General features: G+C 38.2%; 1 protein-coding gene across 8 annotated transcripts in view; it reads left to right on the top strand.

The window, feature by feature from the left end:
- Positions 1-15635, top strand: part of LARP4B (La ribonucleoprotein 4B) — an 84937-nt gene extending 69302 nt beyond the window's left edge. For 4 of the 8 annotated variants that reach the window (XM_075587802.1, XM_075587801.1, XM_075587803.1 and 1 more), the window contains 10 exons: positions 948-1001; positions 1088-1297; positions 1969-2075; positions 4018-4269; positions 4450-4491; positions 4971-5016; positions 5513-5677; positions 9939-10063; positions 10966-11074; positions 11671-15635. In XM_075587802.1, the coding sequence (XP_075443917.1) occupies positions 948-1001; positions 1088-1297; positions 1969-2075; positions 4018-4269; positions 4450-4491; positions 4971-5016; positions 5513-5677; positions 9939-10063; positions 10966-11074; positions 11671-11955 (1395 nt within the window). In that variant the 3' untranslated portion in view covers positions 11956-15635. Of the gene's footprint in view, positions 1-947; positions 1002-1087; positions 1298-1968; positions 2076-4017; positions 4270-4449; positions 4492-4970; positions 5017-5512; positions 5678-9938; positions 10064-10965; positions 11075-11308; positions 11427-11670 lie in introns of all 8 variants that reach the window. The other 4 variants (XM_075587804.1, XM_075587799.1, XR_012799325.1 and 1 more) reach the window with 3 other exon arrangements.
- Positions 15636-16564: the final 929 nt, after the last annotated feature.

Consider the following 16564-nt stretch of genomic DNA (forward strand, 5'->3'; position numbering starts at 1 on the left):
GGGACAGTAGAGAAAAAAAACCATAAGAAAATATTTTCGTTACTCTGTCCCTCCATGCCAGAGAACAAAACACTCTCTTAATGGGACTGGTTTGTGCACTACGAAGTAATAGCGTTTGGTGAGCCTATGCAGCTGGGCTAAACAAATAACTGGGTGCCTAGCGTAGGAGGAGCTTTCTTCAGTAGAGGCAGAAGCAGTCCTACCCTATTGTGTGCGCTGTGCAAAGGGACAAAAACTGATTATGAAAAAATCAGCAAATTCACCAATAGGGGTACTCTAAATGTGTAAATAAGAAATAATGGTACTTTTTGTCTTCTAGTACAATCACACCTCACAAAGATTTCTCACTACAGGTTAGACAGTTGCATTATTCTATAAATGAGAATTGTAGTCTGCAGGACCCTTGTAAGATTAGAGGGCACCCTCTTTATAGTGCAGCAAAAGTACTTTAACCAAAGTTACAGCATGTGAAGAAAATGCATAAGGAGCAAACAACTGTTGTAACACCTGTACAGGTGAAAGCTTGTGTAACTGAAGTTAAAATTAGTTAAATACTAAAATAACCATCTGCAGAATACAGAAAGTTTCAGAAATTATTACTATGTAGAAATAGTTAATATATATTTATTATTAACAATTATAGAGAAGCAAAGCAGTAAGTATAAGATGTTAGCCAAATTCTTTACGTTGTTTCACTTTTTTCCGAAGTATATCGAACACTGAGCTTTGCAAGCTGCAGAAATGCTCTGGGGAGTAATTTTTCACTGATTTGTCACCCCCTTTCTTTTTTTTGGATTTTTGCATCTACTGATTTATTCCTTATACATTCATGCTGCCAATGTCTACACAACACAGACGAAAAGTGTTGTGTTTTTTATTTTTTATTTCCCGATTGCCTTCTGTAATCATTTGTGGTTCATCATCCTAACTTGGATTTGCTTCTGTAGGCTTACAGATATCTCAGAGAAGAAGTAAAGACATTTCAAGGGAAACCTATCAAGGTAAGCGCATATGTTGGTCTTACCTAGTTTGTTTTTGAGTTTGTAGCACCTTGAACTGGTAATATTCTATTTATCTTCTGTTACAGGCAAGGATAAAGGCAAAGGCGATAGCTATAAATACATTTTTGCCAAAGAATGGATATAGACCTGTGGACATGAACCTGTACACACAACAACGTTACACAACGTCCTTTTACTTACCTCCAGTATATAGTCCACAACAGCAGTTTCCACTCTACAGCTTAATAACCCCACAGACTTGGTCTACTGCACACAGCTACCTGGACCCATCCTTGGTATGTTTGTAGTGTTATTTATTCTTCTACACTCCAATGCCTTGTCCTTGTTTGATTTAGGTTGAAAGGAATGGGAGACATAGTATTTTCTTTTATTATTCTTAGTAGTTTGGCTAAATGTTGGTGTATACATATTTTTTTTTTTTTTGTAACTACTTTGGTCTCTTAGGATGTTTCTCCTAATATAAGAATAACCTAGTCGCTTTAAATGTCCGTCAATACATACCTAAATAAGTGAGAAAGATAAGTGTGATTTTAATTTCCAAATTTTGTTTTGTACTATATTTCATAATGGGTATTGCAAAGAAATACACTAAAAGCATGCATGTTGCGTAATTGTTTCCAGTTGCAGACTTTCTAGTTAAAATGTACTTCCATTACTATTCTTAATTGTTAAACACACACCACTTTGGGATAATTATTCAATGTCCCTATATTGTTATCCAGTGCACAACTAGCGTATAAATTGTGAAATCAAGATACAAATAAATACAAAATAACAGTATTGGTAGAATTCATCTTTTTTATTGAATAGATAGGTGGGATAATCCAAGTGGTCTAACTTCCATTGTTATTTGAATGTTCTGCTGAAATGGGTATGGCCTAAAACGGTTAAATTGTTAGTTTTTACTCAGTTTGTGTTTAATAATCTGGTTTTGGTTTGTTATTAGGTTTCTCCATTTCCTAATACTGGGTTCATTAATGGGTTTACATCTCCTACATTCAAGCCAACAGCATCACCTTTAACGTCTCTTAGACCGTATACGCCCAGAAACAGGCAAGTTTAATTCTGATTTTGTTCTGTCTTTTTAGGCACAGTGTTTGGTTAATGTATATTAAAATCATTTTCACATTTTTGTAATGAATGGCACATTACTGCCAGTGAAGGAGTTATCCTTGGATGCAGCGAGACTTCCAAAGCGTGTGTTTTATTTGTATTAGTGAGCTTGTCGGCAACACAAAATCAGAAGAGATTGAATCTGGGCATGCGTTGTACACAAATAAGGAAAGAGCTCTATTAGAAAAAGTTTGAGGTCATTTGTGTGGTTATGGTCTTGGGATGAAATGCCAGAAAACTGTAAATGATGGTACGTGCTTCTCAGATTACAAATATGACACATTATAATGCTCACAGATCAGAGGGCTTTGGCTGTGCCACATAACCCCTTGGATATCATAGTTTCCTGCAATGTATGACTTTATTGCAGCAAGGTCATAACTGTTCAGGCACAATTTGGGAGTCATATTCTATTTATGGAAGAGCATACACAAAGCAAAATCTTATATTAAAACAGCACTCAACTTATTGAGGGCTGAAGCAGATGTACCAAGACAAAAAACACATTTTTATATAAGTCTCCCATAACAGAAAATAACTATTTTTGCAGAACCATGCCCAAATTAAGAAAAATGAGAAATTGAGTGTTTGTAGTGTCACGGGAGACCAGGACTAATACCAGGGATCAATATCGCCAGACAGAACACAAGAGTTTCTAAAAGTAATTTATTGGAAAAACATATCCACAACTATACAAAAGACACAAACATCACACGTACCCAACTGGGGAATACCCTGCCGAACTAGTCGCAAGGACCTACTTGCAGAGATTTCCCCTGTCCTCTCTTTGCTCAGTGCCTACAGGACTGGTTTTCAGACCTGAGACCAGCACTGGATTGGACAATGCAGTTTATCCCTGTTACAGCAACACCTCAGTAATTCTCTGCAGGCTAGGGGTCTCACTCCCCACCTTTTTGTACACTTAAAACATAATATTGCAACACTCAGGGCCAGGTGCTGCCTACATGCCCAGGCCCTGATTGGTGGGTAGAACTGCAACATAACATTTGCAACAATTCTACTGCAAACATATTAACCCCTGATTCCTGAGGTGCTGGAACCAAGCAAAGACATACATATATACATAACATATAAGGCCTTGGCCATGATTGGCGCTTGCTGGCGGAAGCGTGCTGACGCGCGCTCCCGCTCCGCACTGAGCCCCTACAGCCGCAATTAGAGCGGCTTTAGTAGGGGCTCACCTGCACTTCCGAGCGCTTGCGGAAGCGCAGGTCTTAGGGGAATTTAAAATTCCCCCGCTTGCCGGCGAGACAGGCCGGTCACGTGAGCGGTTCGCCCAATGAGAGCGAACCAGCTCCGTGACGTCACTGGCCCGCCCCCAGCCAGTGACGCGCCCGCCCCCGGATTGCCCCCTGACGGCCTGCTGAGAGCGCTTGCGGTAAGCAACCGCAAGGCCAGGGAAAGCACCCGCTTTCCCTGAGCCTCAGCGCGCCTCGGCACGCCAGCGGTAAGCGTGTCCGAGGCCTAATACAATACTAATATATTACTGACAGGTAGGGGTAATGGCAGACTTAATCTTTATTAACAGCAGCCATAATTCCCCTTAAAGTCACATTGTAGAGTTTAAGAAATTGCATGTTACCAACTTGGATTATTAGTTGGGTGTAATACTAATTTTAGTGATCAGAAAGCATTCTGCTCTATTCGGAAACATTTAACATGGGAGAATTGGCTGTAATTGTGATATTCAATCCCTTTTTGCAAAGTTTAGGCCTTTGTAATGGGCGAGTAACTGATTAAAAGATTAAATGCCCGAATATAGAATACAGAAAACCCAATCACAATGCTATAATAAACGTTTTTAATACTTATAAATAAAACAAATCTACTTGATTAACTCCATTTCCAAATATCTTTGTAGGAATCCTGGCAAATCGCATCTGCGGCATACGATACCCAGTACAGACAGAGGACAAGCCCTTCTTGATGGTCCCACAATCTTTAACTTTACTACTGACCGCCTAATCAATGGTGTTCGAGGGCCACCAACAAGGCAACCAGGACAAAACCGAACGCGGATGCAAAATACTGCAAGCTTTGTTAAGCGAGATATTGGTACTGGTCGAGTGGAACCAGCAAATCTTGAAACATCTCCAGGCCTTGGAAGAGGACGGTGAGTTTTCCTGAAATGCTGAAACATTTTTATCTTTTATGACTGAAGTATATGGAATGCAAGACTAACAATTTATAGTATGTTGGTTCCATTTTAAAAAATAATTTTGCCATGCATTCAGGAGTGCAAATTGGAGCCATTAATTATTCATTTTTATTATTCTTTCCGCCATTTCAATAGGTCCCAGGTCTTCTCATCTTTCCCCGTGTTACAACAGGACAGGTGCAGACTATGGCAACCATAAAGTGAATGCTGCACTTTGTGTGTTCATGGCAACCGTACAAGCTTCAAGCAAACACAAAGCAAATCAAACTAGGCCAAAGTGTCTGGGTTATTCTCCTAAATAAAATATTTGCTCCAGCCTTTAAAGAGGTTTCAGCATTTCAGTACAGTCTTCTGTAATGTTTAACTGCTAGAATCACATCTGTGTAGAGATTGACTCCGTAGGCTGCAACCATTTTATCTCTGGGTCCACTGTCTGAGCCGAGCTTCTAAGGGGCGCAGGTGTATTACATTTTAACAACTAACTGAGCTGGACAGAAACCATGGACTGCAGTTGATCCAAACTAAGCAAGACTACAGTATATTCTGAATAATCCTGCCACACTTAAAATGTATTATCTACATCAACATTTCTGCTGTATATACAATCATTGTTGGCAAACTTTTGGTGAGTAACGTAGTATTTTATTCTATCCTAGGAAAAATTCTTACGGCTATAGAAAGAAAAGAGATGATAAATTTGTGGTAAGTTCCTAACAAGTAGTGTCCATTTTTATAAAATATATATTTATAGTAAAATCCGTAAGAATTAGCCATGTGTTAATCCTTGGAAGTAACCTATTCAAGTCCTTTTGGGAGGAAGAAATAACCGGAGAGCAATTTAATCCCATTTTAAAACCTGGAAGTAATCCCTGTAACTTCACCAGAGCTGAAGGATAGTGCAATTCAGTTATGGAGCTTCGTTAACTATTTTATTTGAGTCCTGTTTTGATAGTGTGGCCTTTCATAACCCTTAAATCACTGTTGTCGCACTTGACCTGAAAACAAACGCTCATGAAACTGGAGACTGCATCCAACAGTTTTAGAATGGCAACCTGTCTTTTGTCCTGTGACTTTGTATATCCTTACAACCTTTTATCCTCTGGTAGCATACGATTGTAGATAAAACAAAAACAAAAAAAGCTTCAAAACAATTATAGTAAAGTTTATCATTAAACTGTGTTCCTCTCTTCTGTTTCAGAGAGGTCAAACGCAGTCCCCTCCACCAGTAAAACCACCATCTCCTAGCTTTGAATTGGGATTGTCCAGCTTCCCTCCTTTACCTGGTGCTGCAGGCAATTTAAAGCCAGAGGACTTCTTTGAAAACAGACTATCTAGTATGGTAATAGGCACATCAAAAGAAAAGGTAAGAAGGTGCCTAATCTTTAGCTTTGTGAATATATTTCTATGTGCTTTTCATAGTAATGATCCTTATGCTATGATAAATTACGATTGTGATAACAGTATCTGTTTTTCTCCAGTGTCCCCATGGCAGCGTAGACCTATGATTTTTTTTATTGCTTCTGGTTAGAGGAGAGCAAGACCTCTTTCTCTGCTCTGTTTACAAGCTGCCATCACGCTAACCTTTCATACAGGAGCTTGAAGTCTCCAGGATCCGCACCCGATAGTATTTTCTGGGGGAAGTGAGTGTGGACATGGGAGGGCATTTGCAAGGCAAGCACGAGCCCATACCTGTTGGGTGTGGGTATAAAACGTTGCCTAGCAGCAGCGTCTACTTCGTGGTGCCAGCATCCTTCCCATATTACTGCTTTTCATAAGTGAGGCAGCGCACACCAAAAGTGCCGGATGGAAACAGAATTGCAGCTTTACATTGGTACAGGGAAAGTATTTAGGTGAGCTACTGTTCTTGGTAGGATTGTTTGAAGATCTCTTGGGCTCATGTCGGTGTAGCTGGGGTTCGTCAAGATTGTGTTAGAGACATGTCAGTTGCGCCTTCACCTGAGCTCAAAGTGGATCATGGGGCGCTAGGTTCTACCCCAGCCAAACCCAAGAAAGCTATCTCCAAGACTATGTACAGTACCTTTCATGTGCCAGTTGAGGCCAACCGCCGCAGTGCCACCCTAAAAGGCATTGACTGCTAATTAAGTTCTTAAACAAATGGCTAGTTTTTTTTCCGGTTTTAATATTCTCTGTTACAGACCTGTGAAGAGGTTAAATGTAAAGTAAAGGATTGACACCCAGATGAGTTATTTTTCACAGACTTCATTGGATGCAAGATCTGAGGCATTGGGGTTATCCTAAAGAAATTACACACTTCAGAACAGTGGGTGAATACTCTGAACAGGAAGCAAAGAGGAAATCGCTTCATATAAGCAAGAATCAGATGATCAATTGTTTCTTGAATCTCTCAAGTAGCCATTACATATTTAAAAATATATATATTGGATGCATTTTGTCAGATCCCAAGTGGTCCATAAATTGTTTACCAGTAAATTAAGAATATAATCCATTCAGAATAGTCATCACCAGAAAAACCATATTTGGTCAATAGGACATTTTTCAATATTTATACTTTCTCGGAAGACAAACCAATGCATCAGACTTCCCACGTTAGATGTCCATGTGTTCCTAGGATTGTCAGAACAACAATTTGAGTGGAAGATATAGAATGCCGGCATCCCATGGAAATGAGAATTAAAGCAAGTTAAGAAAACAATGTTCACTAATTCCGTCAATCCTACTCCTTCCTTTTTTAATACTTTAATACATAACCATTATTAGAAACTGAGATATTTTAAGGGGATTCTACATTTCACAATACAGTTTAGGTCACCCAATCATGATGTTATCAGACATACACAATGGTTGTTGCATATGTAAAGAAACAAATGGGGTACCAAGAAGCTAGTGTGTCTGAATAGACGGGTTCAGGATTTTGCAATGGGCAGAAAGAATCCCATTACTTTTAGCTGCACGTGTTTCAGGGAAAATCATAATAGAGAGTTATTTTAGCAGACAACAGATCCACCCATTGTCGTGTTTTCTGAATGATATTGCATAGATGAGCCAGAAATCGATCTTATGGCAAGCAAAAGGAACAACATACTGCCAAAATATTGAACAAGATGGAAGGATCCACATGCATGGCACTTGGATGCAATGTCTTTTCCAATGGGATTTCAAGTTGGTATGTTTTTCGACCATTTCCGATGATTCAATGAATCTGTTGGTCAAGTACAAGCAAGTACTTTACTTTGGCTGAGACACCACAGGTTTGCAGACCTGGTAAGATTGTCAATAGAGGAACCATGGACACTGCCATTAACCACAAACCTATTAACACAGAACCCTTTAACACATCCCAGGTTGTAGATGTGTGCCTTGAAGGAAATTAAACAGCAAACCTTAATAGTTGAAGGTTTGTCAGACAGTGACTAACTATATGCTGCATTCTAGAAGAAGGTCACCTAAAAGGAAGATCATTGATTTTCTTAGACCTATAAGAGAATATTAAATTAGTATTCCTCAAATACTGGAATTTTTACATGATGGCTTTACCAAGGGTTTACGTACCACATCTCGAAGTCTCTGCTTTAGCAGCCTTATTAAATAAACCGATTGCTTTGAACAACCAGGTTATCCGCTGCTTCATCAGGGCCGCATATTCAAACCACTGCAAGATATATCACTGAAAATACATTGGAACCAGTTTTTTTTTTTATATATAACAATTGGCACCGCAAGAAGGGTCAAAGTTAGACTGTTTCTTGAAACACTCTATTTTAACATTCATAATAAGATTGTAATGCATAGAGGACCACGTTTCATCTCATCAATTATCATCTTTTTATTCGAATCAAGAAATCGTTGTTTTTTTTTTCCTGTACAAATCCCTCAACTCAGGAGTAAGTTCTGCATCGCCAGTATGTGGTCAGGGAATTAAAAGTATATCTACAAAGGACAACATTATTCAGAAAAACAGACACTTCATATTGTTGAGGGGCCAAGAAATTGATGCCTGGCTCCACAGACTTCTGTATGAAGATGGATTATGCTGAGTAAGTAGCATATTCTCCACTAAATATCAAAGTCCACTTAATGAGAGACTGCAGCATCATGGGCAGAGATAAATCAGGCCTCTACAGAAGCAAATATACAAGGCTGCTGCTGCTTGGTCATCAATCCATACATTTACTAAACATTATCTATTAGACCTGCCAGCTTCATCAGATGCAGCTTTTGGGCACAGTTATTTTCACTTGTTATACAGATTAATCACTTCCCTTGGTTTTTTACAATTGCTCTGGGACTTGGTCTGTGCTGCCATGGGGGACAACCGAGAAAACTTGACATTTCTTACTGATCTTTCCATTTCTGCTGGTCCTCCATGGCAGCAAGTCCCCTCCCTTGGTGGACAGATCAGCCATGCATTCTTGTTGGTTTGTTGTGATCTGCTTTATTGTAGCTATGTAAGACTAGTGACTGGTGAGTTTGCGAGGGGTCTTTTCCTATAGACAGACAAACCATACGTTCTTACTCTACCACCCCTGAAGAAGCAATACAACGCTATAGGTTTATGTTGCCATGGAAGTCAAGGAAGGAAATAGCCATAAGAGGTTTCACATTTTTTGCCTTGTGAATTTTTACAAATTCGCCCTCAAAAAATGCATAAAGATTAATGGTAAAAAGGTTACAACTGTAAAAGGAGAAAATTATTGTGTTTTTCTAGATTTCCAGTCCTTTTATGGCAGAGAGGGTGTCTGACAACACAGCAACATCACAGGATGTTGCGGTCATGCCCTACATGTGCTTCTCCACAGTTGCTCCATCAACAGTGGCTCAGTGCACTTACAGGATGAGTCTCAATAATTCAGTCTGTTAATATGGTAACCCATGCTCCTTCAGGCTTTCCTACCTGTTCTTAAAGCAGAACGTTTAAAGATATATTTTTTTTGTGTGGAATATTTTTTCATTGCCTTGATGAACGGGGCAGACCCAACAATATGATCTCTTTAAAAGTTTTTGGATGTTATAGTGGTCTTAACCCTCATTATTAGTTTGATTAATTTCAGTCCAAGGCTTTGAAGCCTGTTCTGATACTGCCAATCTCAGAAATGTAGTGCTGGTCATGAATGTCTTCTAGGGAACAGCTTTCCACATGTGTGGGCCACAAAAAATCCATGGATTCCAAAAATAATCCACAAAGCAAACAAACGTATGGCAGAGCATCTTTTGCACTCTTCTGTGAAACACAAGGTCTCTAAAAAGCTGGTGGAGGAGCAGCAAATTATGTAGCACATTGCATACAGTATGCTTAAAAAGTGCCGCTCGAGGGTCTGGGCACATAAGACATGGAAAGGGGTACTATGGGATGTCCCGGTAGAGCCCTTGACTCCATGCTGGGAAGGTTAAAGTACTAGTACATGGGAGTAGCCAAAAAAACAGATGTACCTTTTTGGAGGAGCGTGAATCTGAAGTAGACGGTGCTTTCATGGTAAGAACATGGGAAAAAATGACTTGTGCTTTTAATCTAATTTCTGCGTTGCTCTCCTAGTTAGATTTATTAATTACAAATGCATTTTTGCATTAACTTTACTGATGTACTGGTTTGAGTAACACAACGGGCAACCTGCAAATGTTAATGTTTTGATGCTCCTTTATTATAGAATGTTAATGTGGATGCGAGTACAAACACTGTCCCATCTGGAATCCCACGGGAGCCACTGTTGCCTGTTCCGACAGCACTGCCAGCGACCTTCCAGAGCCCTCCCTCCCCATCTCATTCTCCTGAGTAAGATCGCCATTTTTTTCTCGCTATGTAACTTGGCAGCATGTATGTGCTTCATATGCCAGACCAACAGAAAGGGGGTGGGGAGGGAGGTGGAGAAACTTTGTTGACATAAAACTAACAATCTTTGAAGCTGTCAAGTCCCATTTGAACCCGGAGATTGTTTACATTGCAGCAAAATATCTTTTTGTTTGACGATGGTATTACACATATATTTCACATGCAGGATCACTTTGTATTTTGTAAGATTGTTGAAATGGCATAATTAACATCTACAAATGTTGAGGCTTGGAATATATTCCCAAGCAATGTCTGTTGGGTAGGCCCTTCTAGTATTAAAGTACAATTCTGCTTTGTAGATTATTTGTCTCTTCAAATATCTTTTCTATTTCTAATTTCAATCTTCCAGTATTTTTTTTAATTTGAAAAAACATACTAAATGTTGATGTTTGCAGATTATGATAGAACTGCCATTATGAGCTCTCTAGGAATTGCTTTGTAATTTTTCCCACCTAGTCACTGCAACTTTTCCATTGCAGCAGCATTCATTCTGTAGGTTTTTTTTATTTTATTTTTTTATTCACATTTAAAAATAATCTCTCTGTGTGCCAGAGTATGTGGCCCCACTGAACTTAAATCTAGATTTTTCTATCATGGTTGCTGTCACACAACCTGTCAGATTTACTGGTGCTGTGAGGGTTATTGTACAGGTAGCTAGCTTCCTGGTTTTGCCTATCCAACACTCCCTTAGTGGGCTTTTATGCTGTGCCGTGTTTTGATATGGAATAAAGGAGACGTGTATTTTTCTAAAATCTACAGCATAATTATTGCATACATTTTAGCTGATCATGTAAATGTTTAGTTTCTGTTAGCTGTAAAGTTAATATTTATTTATCTTTTTACAGCGAGTCCAAAATGGTGGATATTCAGCAAAGAGAGTCCCCAACCATAGAAAGGATTTCTACCACTCTCACCACGGCTAGTAAATCGGTTCAAGTCAATGGTGCTGCTACAGTGAGTACCACAGTATAGTGTTTGAGTGAGGGGGAGGGTGGGGGTTCTTTTTACGAACAAAATTCATGGTGTACATTTGCTATAATATTTATAATACACCAGAATTAAAGCATCAATCCCTCCAAATTTCGGAAAAAAATATAGCTATAGCTCCTGGAACCTTCTGTTGCCCAAGATACTTACTGGTTCATTTGCCTGTTTTACTTCCTGGACCTTTAATTGGTTGTCTAATAGGAAGTCACAACATCATCTCCCCCGGATGACTTTGCTTCCTGTTGGCCCGCAGGACCGGTGAGGTTTGGTTGCCATTTTGATTTCCTTCAAGGGGAGGATAACACCAGAAACGATACCGGTAAGTAATCTCCGGAACCACGGTTTTCCGAGCCACAAATAGCATTGTTCAACTCCAAAGGACACCCCAGTTTAAATTATTTTAAAAAATTGGATAGGTGGGATTGCTGCTTTAATATTAGTGGCTTGTTGATTTGCCATGCAGAAAAGTTAACTTATTGTTAGCTTCATATTATATAGGGGGTATTGAATAGGTATGGTATGGACACGATGATTTCATGTAATGCATATCCTCCATTTAACAGGAACTAAGAAAACCCAGTTATGCAGAGATTTGCCAGAGAACAAGTAAAGATGCACCTACATTGCAACCTTCGAAAGAACAGAAGCCAAACTCTACAGTTTGTGTGAAAGAAGAAAGGAAGCTCACGGAAACATCTATAGAGAAATCAAGGGAGAACCCTCTTACAAAGTCAAACGCAGGGCGGCCCAAAGACCAGCGGAGACTGTCAGGCCGCAGGTCTCCTCCTCTAGCTATTGGGAAACGCGTGAATAAAGAACCAGGCAGCCCCCCGAGATCTCCTCAGTAAGAAAAAGGCCAAAAGGAGACCTACGTATCACGCGTTAGAGGTTATGCACCACTCGATGTACAATGAATGAGTTGCTGGTTAAGAGCCAAGTGGCAGTACTAAGCATATGAAATGCTTCTCAGTTATTTTATTTTTTGGGGGGGTGGTTTTTTTTTGTTTTTTTTCCTCCTGCAATTTTTCCCGTGCGAGCCTGCATTATTTCAGGTTAAGAAGTCATTCGTCTCAATTTGTTTAGTGAATGTCCTTTTGGCTGCTGGAGTGCAAGCATCACAATTTATTTTAAGCCTGCTGACTGCTACGAATTGTTCCAGGTGGAACTTAAGTTCAAGATTATTAAATTTATTATCACCAGAAAGATTTTGTTTATAAAAAGATGATGTAAAATTAGAAATTTATTGTTTACACAAATATTGTAGTTATGGGGCAGGGGGTTTCCCCCAAAGTGAGGGTTTGCCTCAAACTGCATTTATAGTAAATATATATTTAAAAAAAATTTGTCTTCAAAACTGCTAGCGTTGAAACGGCTGTCCGCACATAACCAGCTTCACATTCAAGTAACACGAGTTGATGCGATCAAGAATATTTTCAAAGCACATTGTTCATAAACAATTTAAAGAGAGTACAAATGCTTTCTGGTTTATCTCTGTGCTGTGTAGGTAGGTTTTTTTTTTTTTTTTTTTTTTAAATAAATATTCATATCTTACTTCCTTAGGGGGCTGCAAATCCTTCACCTCATTGCTGCACCAGGTGTAACGTTTGCATAGAATTGGCATCTCTGAGTAGCCACAAGCATTGATATTTGAGTTCTGGAAACAGTATGATAATGATCTCTAGGTTAATTTTTTTTATTTAATTTTTTTTTTTTGTGGTGAAAGATGTCTTTGTTGTAACCACCTGGGAATGAGGTTTATTGCAAGTTCTATACTTTCTTTAGAGAAAAAAAAACTACTTTCTGAAGGACAAGGATGCACTAAATTTAGCACGTTTCTAATGAAAAATCTAAATTATTTTCGTCTGAAATGTGTAAAAAAAAATAAAAACAGTTTTCAAAATAGCGAAGGGGGAGTTCATAAGTAACGAAACTTTCCGCTAGTAGAATACAATTAATTCCACAAAATGTTTATTTAAACAGCTTCTTTTTTTTTTTTTTTTTAAAGATATTTCCATCCAATATTTAAAGACTTGAATTTTATTTAAACTTGAAATGACTTTGCCTTAACTTTTGTATAAGACAGCTTAGATTTAATTAAGTCTGACCTCCTTAAGGGTTAGCATGAGTGGGATACAGAATTACTCTCCTTCAGTATATATCTGTTATGACTGACCTGAGTAATAACGCTGTTGTACCGAAACTAGCAACAGTTTTTGTATTATACATTCAAGATCGCAAACACTTGATCGGTTTATTTTTTTTTGTTGTTTTTTTTTTTTTTTTTTCAGATTGTTGAAATGTAAATGCAAATAGTCAATACTGTATTAAATATGTGCACTTGGAAGTGTGTGCTTTGCTTGTACAGTTGTAAATAATCAGAACATATAAAAAAAAGGTACCCTAAGGAAAAAAAATATAAAAATTATTGTTGATATATTATAAATGTTGCTGTTAAGCTGGGTGTAGATAAACTTAAATGTTGTGGTTTGAATATTACTTTCATCTGTTTTTTTTGTTTGTTTGTTTGAATTAATTTTTTATTTGTTTGTTCTTTTTCTTTTAATCCTGGTGTGTTGAACGGACTTTGCCTATTCACTGCAAAAGGGAGATTGCTAGAGCAGGGGTTCTCAACTCCAGTCCTCAAGACCCCCTCGCAACAGGTCAGGTTTTCAGAATATCCCTGCCTCAGCACAGGTGATTCAGTTGAAGACTGAGCCATCTGTGCTTAAGCAGAGATATTCTGAAAACCTGACCGGTTGGGGGTATGGGGAATGAAGATGAGAACACCTGTGCTAGTCTTATTTGGAGAGAGAGAAAAAACCCTCAATCTATTTAATCAGTCTTGAAATGTATGCACTATTAACCACGTAAATTAGTTGTGTAACATTGTGTAAATAGTGACTGGTGTAGCCCTTTATCAAAAAAATGTTTTGCTTTTGTCTTTTGATTACTACTGCTTTATTTTTATTTTTAACAACCATACAAAGGCTGCCAAAAAAAAACCCTGAACCTTACTACAACTATTTTGTTCTCAGGGCCAGTAGCATTGCTGTTTTAAATATTAACACATTCTATTATTCCTGCTGTTTCAATATGCCATTTCCCTCCCCCCCCCCCCCCCCCCCGGAAACCTGTGGCATTTTAATTCCAATCAGTTCACCTTTGTGAATCTCCGGCTGGGTGATCTCCGAAGTTTCGGAGCTCAAAGTATGTTTTAAGATTTTTCAAGCTACAAATTAAGGTAATTCTCCTTGCACATAATTTGAATTCCATTAAGAGGAATATGTTTGTCCGTGTATGTACTAAATCAGTTTAAGTATTGGATATACAGCTGTATAGCAAATAGACTTTCTTTCATGGGAGGTAAAACTGCTATAAATGTTGGGGGGGAGGGGGGGGAGTTTCAACAAACTGTAAAGGATAAACCGCTCCATGCAAGCAGTGATTGACTAGTTTACCCAGCTGGGTACTCTGTATTAATGTAGCCAAAATAGTATAATGTAAAAAAAACAAACAATCTATTGAGACCATTGACATGCAGTACCGAAATACTCTGCTGCTATTCATACTGTCGGTATGCTGTAGTACAGGAGTGGCCAACCCGTCTTCATGGGCCCCCAACAGGTCAGGTTTCCATGATATCCCTTCTTCAGCACAGGTGGCTCAGTTACCTGTGTTGACGCAGGGATATGTTGAAAACCTTGAGGACTGGAGTTGCCCACCCCTTCTGTAGCTGCTGCCCACCCAACGAAACAAGCTCTCACCAGGAATTGGAAGCCCATTTACAACTCTTTATTTTTGCCTTTAAAAAAAATAAAGCAAAATATGCCAAACCACTATATTTTCACCAAATCGTATGCTTTCTGCAGTAATTTATTAACTTTCCACACACCGATTGACCCTATGCAGTGCTCAGCACAGTTAACTCACTTTTGAGCCCAATAAGTGATGACAGAAATTATGTCTTAATGTATGGAAGTGAATGGCGATGCTTTGAGGTGTAACAGAAATGGAGATTGGTCATAATGTGAAAAGAATAAGAAATAAATTCCCGATACAAAGTTACGTTTATACAACTTGTACAATAATTGTACTTATGGAAGAGAGGCAGTAAGCTATTCAGTATTTTAAGAGCAGAGGGCTGCAGTATGTATATAATGAAGCACTTGCACACTGTACTGTAGCTTGTGCAGGGTCTAGCAACAGCTGAGAGTAATGGTGCATATCTTTCTATGTGTCATCTGTCCCAGTGGTTAAATTTGTGTGTTATGAACGTTTTACACTAACAGCTGCAGGCATTCGAAGATTTCAGACACTGCACAGCTGCAATTTCATGAAATAGAGGTGTAATACTTAAACATTCTGAGGGTTTTTTATTTTGTTCTATTTCTTCCATTAAGACTGGAATCAAGCTTGTGTAAACTATTGGTAATTTAAGTTTTTCCTTTTTTGTGACATACAATGTAAAAAAAAATGTCTAATTTGAAAGAAAATGTAGGTTATGAAAAATAAAGATTCAGGCACTGTTGAGCTTTTTTTTTTTTCCCCCCTTAATTTTCTTTTTCAATAAATTAATGTCTCCGGTGTTTCCTTTCATATACAGTACCAGATTCAGGCATTTCATCATGTTTCAACTACCCGAACATATGTGGAGTGGCTTTTCCCAATATGGAAATACAAATGAGTACTCAAAATGATTGCGTACGTTAACATGTCTCTGCGTTATTTTGGGTTGTTGTACAACAATCCCATGCTGGTTTTACATATAGATTTATAAGAGAAAAGAGGACTGTGTGATTTAAGAATGACATTACATTGAAGGTGTTCTTGAAAATCTGATTGGGGTATAATGACAACATATTTTTTCTGAAAAACATCACTATTGTGCTAAACAATTGAGAGTAAATAAACATATTAGATTAAAGTGTTCATAACTTCATGGTTTTGTCAAATTAAAAATAAATAAAAAAGCAACAGTCCTTCCACCTTTTCAGTACCGGTATAGCTATATTGCAGTTTCCATAAAGTCTCGTATAACAGCTCCTTTACTATTTCCGTGTTCTACAGCAAAATATCACCATGTTTATACACCATACAGTATGAAACTTTGAGGATGACTGCTTGGTATGTTATTTTTAATCACAATTCATACTATAATTCAGTATAAATTGATATTGCTCTATTGTGTACCATAAGGCTGTGATTGCAAAACTATCCACCGTACAAACATTCACACATGGTCCCAGTTTCTATACGGTGGTTAATTTGTGCATTATAACAGTGTTTTGCAAAGTTACAGAAATTTGTAGCTGGATGTAATATGATTTTATAGCTGTGGGAGTACACATTGCACTTTTTTAATGTATTGCTTCTTTAGAAGTGCCAGTCTACATTTCCATACAAAAATATGCACTATCCAAATATTATATTACAGATTCGTAACTCATTTCACAAATG

This window comes from Ascaphus truei, chromosome 2, assembly GCF_040206685.1.
Source record: "Ascaphus truei isolate aAscTru1 chromosome 2, aAscTru1.hap1, whole genome shotgun sequence".
NCBI classification, from domain to species: domain Eukaryota; kingdom Metazoa; phylum Chordata; class Amphibia; order Anura; family Ascaphidae; genus Ascaphus; species Ascaphus truei.